The 4169-nt window shown below is 55.2% G+C and overlaps 1 protein-coding gene across 1 annotated transcript; it reads right to left on the bottom strand.

The window, feature by feature from the left end:
- Positions 1 to 926: 926 nt before the first annotated feature.
- J4E90_009319 (uncharacterized protein) lies at positions 927 to 1547 on the bottom strand (the record flags this gene model as incomplete). Its single annotated transcript, XM_051438838.1, has 2 exons — positions 927 to 1500; positions 1540 to 1547. The coding sequence occupies 2 exons, from the start codon at positions 1545 to 1547 to the stop codon at positions 927 to 929; spliced, it is 582 nt and encodes a 193-aa protein (XP_051287501.1).
- Positions 1548 to 4169: the final 2622 nt, after the last annotated feature.

Genomic DNA, 4169 nt, shown 5'->3' with positions numbered 1-4169 from the left:
TTGCTTCTGTTGGCTTCCACTCCCAGGGCTAGCGCCCTTCTCTCGCCCGAAAAGTTCTGATATCCTTGACGTGGGACTGCGCCGTGGCTTTAGTGAGTCTCTACGAGTGAGTGCCGGGGGTTTGGGATCAGCCTGTTGCGACGCTGGTGACAGACTTGCGTTGGCGTTTGAAGGGGCTAGGGCAGCTGCCTTGCGCGGTGCCTTCTTGGGTAAAGCATACGGATCACTAGAGCTGGACTCATACATTCCGTATGAGGTCACTCGGCGCGGCATTGCTGGCTTCGCATCGCTTGGTTCTGTTCGTGGGCTTGACTGGGTTTGTTGGTCTGAGATCTGATCTGCGCGCTGGGTTGTACCCAATGAACCTTTCGATGGTTGTATTCCGGCAGGAGAACTTCCCCGGTCGTAAGCTGGGACTGGCGACATTGTACCACGCGACCCTTGTGATGTGGCCGACATAGGTCCGTCTCCCCCTCTCCTTGAGGCTCCAAATTCTGGTAACGCCGCTCGGGAGATTGGCGTACCTGTTCTAGTTGCAGTAGATGACCGTCGACCTGGTTGTACCGCGACAGGCGAGGCCGCACCTCTGGACTCTTGCCGCGGGGTTGATCTTGAGCTGCCTTCCTTTGTTGATCTGGCTTGAATGTCTGGCAAAGCTTCTGGGGAGTCTGCTGTACCCCTTCGAGGAGCGGCAGACCCTCGCCGGATACTGGCTTGTCGAGATATTGAGGGGATCGTCGCCGATCGTGTCGGTGCTCTGGACACCGTTGGTAATTCTGTGAGGATTGGCGCTGCTCTGTCTTCTCCGACTGCTGATGACTTCCGTCGCGTGTTCGTCCTCTTGACTGACGACGATGGCCTTCGCGTGGCGGTTGTTGAATCTTTTCGTGCAGATTGTGAGGCTGTTGCGGAATCAGGCACTCGTCCTAAGGTTGCACGACGAGTGTTTGCTCGTGCGATTTGCGCTTCTTCTGGGTTTGCACCTGAAAGTCTTCGATCACCTTCATGTCCGGTGGATGTTCTTGGGATGGTCTTTGAGCGCGAGAGGTCAACCGTGCTGTTGATCCAGGCATTGTCATCTTCGAAGGGCCCGCTTGAGCTATCGATGCGACGGCGGGTGGGTATGTCTTCATCATGTGCACCCTTGGCGTCGGCAGGCGCAGGATCTTCTTCCATAACCACTTCAGTCCGCTTTTGTTCTTCGGTTCGTGCTGTTGGCTCGTGCTCTTGCTCTTGTCCCTTTGGCACTTGAGCACCAGACAGTTCCGGAAACCTGCTCGGCGAATGATCTGACTCTCCTTCGTCTGACGGGCCTTCTTTCTGGGGAACTGGAGAAAACTTTTGCCGCGTCTCAGGCGACTGAGCTCCTTCTTTGGGCGTTGCTTCTGCTTTCGAGGTTGGGCTTCCCATTCCAGTCGGTCTGCGTACGTCTCTCCGGACGGGTTCCTGGAAGTCTTCTTCATGGCGTTCTTGATTCGTTCGAGAAGTCTCGTCCTCAGTCTCCAGCTTATTTTGGAACGTAGGTGCTTTGGAACTGACTGCAACATCTTTCTGGATGTAGAGAGCTCCTTGGGATTGCGATTGGCGGCGGGAGGGGCCTGACGAGACGCGACGGAAGTACTCCGCACGCGGTTCGTCCTGAGGCGAATTCTCGGGTATTGAGGCTGACTGTGGGATGGAGTAACTGTTTCTTCGAGATGGTGAAGGCTGGAGCTGCGAACCGTTGTCAATGCGGTCTGGAAGGATCGGACTGACTGGGTAGTAGTCGCCCTTGTTAGCGTAGACGGAGGGTTGTCTGGTTCGAGTGTCGGCCCTTCGGATAGGAGGGGCACTGGAGTCTCGACGATAGGTAGCCTGTCTGGTTTGGTTCGGATAGCTGTTTTGCCTTTTTTGCGTTCCCCCTGAGGCTTCTGGCGACCCAGGTGCCGCGTCCAGAAATGGCTGCACTTCTGATGGGTCTAGGGCAGGCTGGCTTGATTGACGGGATTTGATTCCTTCTAACTCAGAAGACTCTTCTTCTGGCTTGGCCCCGAGATTAAGCCATCCTCTCTTCTTGGGCGGACTCTCAGCTTTCACCTTTGGTGATGGAGTTCGAGTGTCCGGCTTCGTCCATGAGGGAGTCTCCCGTAGGGGATACGCAGGCGCTGGCGGATATTGCTGCTCAGGTGGGTAGTTCGCGCCTTGCCTCGGCTTCTTCGTCTGGCTTTTAGTTTGCGCTCCGACTTTTATGCCCTCAAGGATGGTCTGTGGAGGAGACGCTGTGATACCAGGGGCCGCACTGCTGCATCGACGATCGGTTGTGCGAGGCTCTGTGAGCGCTACTCTCGATCTTCCCTGTACCTGCGGGGTCTCATCGAGCACAGCTTCGGCGCTGGAGTGTACTGAAGGCTCTGATCCTCGGGCGGATGGCGTGAACCCTTGAGCAGCGCTACTTCGTCTTCGATTCGATTCGAGAGGTATTGTTGACGCCCGTGGTACATCGACTGAGAGTTCAGGTGAAGCCTGTATCCTCATCCTTTCGAGAGGGACAGTCTTTGATGGCAGGCCTTCAGGGTCGATATATACCAAAGGCTCCAGTGCTGGAGAGGATCGCATGGTAAGTGCTCTATCGAGTTGGTCAGGAGCAGCACTGCTTTGTTTGCGCTCTACGTCGCGAGCTATTGTTACAGCCCGTGGTACGTTCGCTGGATACCCGGGTGAAGTCTGTGTAGCACGTCTCTGAACGGGGGGAATCGTGCCAGTCGGGCTTCGAGCTTTGACATGTTCCAAGGACTCCACTGTCCGAGAGACTTGAGTAGTCGGTGCTCTCTCAATTTGACTAGTCATATCCTCAGTGCTGTTGGAGTTCGTCGGCGCAATAGCGTTGGGCTCAGGTTCTTCCCCAAGTGGCTCGTCAGCGATGCGTTGATATACGCGGAGCGCGAAAGAGTTCGGATTCGATAATACATTAGCAGTCGGTGCTCTCTGGATTCGACTACTCGTTGCCTCAATGACGTTGACATTGGTCGACGCGATAGCGCTTTGACTTTCAGCCTCAGAGTCCTCTTCAAGCGGTTCTTCGGCAATCCGTTGATAGACGTCAAGTGCGAGTAATTCGGGATCGAATGTAACATTCGCAGTGGATGCTCTTTCGAACTGACCAGCCGGTTCTTCGAGGTTGTTGACGCCAACTGATGTAGCGCTTTGGCTCTCGGGCTCAAGCTCTTCTTCAGATGGCTCCTCGGCCATTCGCTGATACATGTGGAGCGCGAAAGGTTCCGAGTCAGCCTCGAAAGTGGTCGTGGGCGATCTCCCAACCTGATCAGTGTCCTCATCGCGGCCAGGGACGTGGATTGATGCGGGAACCTCCTGCCTCTCAAGTTCTGTTCGTTCATCAAGCGGCGCTTCAACCTCTTGCTCGTCACTTCGGAAAATCAGAGATCCAGTACGAGTACGAAGCGGAAGACTGGAAGACAAGGTTCTGTCAGCTATGGTGAGCCGCTCATTGGACATTGTTTCCCTCCGAATGGTTCTTTGCCGCTCGAAAGAGCGCTGTGTAACTTCTGCGTCTACCGAAGGCTCGGATGCGGCATCATCTGCTTCTCTCGACGGATCCACAGGACTTTTAGATATAGCAAGAATGCTAGCCATGCGCGTAGGCTGGGATGAGATAGAACGCGACAAGATCGCCGGCTCAAGGACGTCCTCTGTGTCCGATGGAGGCTCAGGCGAAGGCGCACGATAAATCTCGGCCTCACGGATAGTTACCTTACGCGTTGGCTGACGTGAAACCCGGCGAGATAACATGGGCTGTGCAAGCGTATCCTATTCAGCAGGCAACAGATCGGGAGATGTGACAAGCTCATCTGTCGGAGCAGTGCCTGTCCGACGAACTTCGAGCGCAGTCTGACGTGTATCAGAGTATGCATATAGCTGATCAGGCAATTCGTCCATGGCAAGAGACAGGACTGGAGAGGTTTCGAGGCTTGGAGAGTCATTTGGCTGAGCAGTTGTCGGTACTGAGCTTCTTCGACGGACCTCCACCGTAGACTGGCGTGAATCAAGAGGCGGAAACGTCTGATCATTTACGTCATCCGCAGCGAGAGACAGGACGGGAGAGATTTCGGGCCTTGGAGAGTCGTTTCGCTGTACAACTGATGGTATCGTGCTTGTTCGACGGGACCCCTGTG

This window comes from Alternaria incomplexa (assembly GCF_024043165.1).
Source record: "Alternaria incomplexa strain BMP 0042 chromosome Unknown scaffold_15, whole genome shotgun sequence".
Lineage (NCBI taxonomy): Eukaryota > Fungi > Ascomycota > Dothideomycetes > Pleosporales > Pleosporaceae > Alternaria > Alternaria incomplexa.
This window is presented reverse-complemented; position numbering and strand designations above follow the sequence as displayed.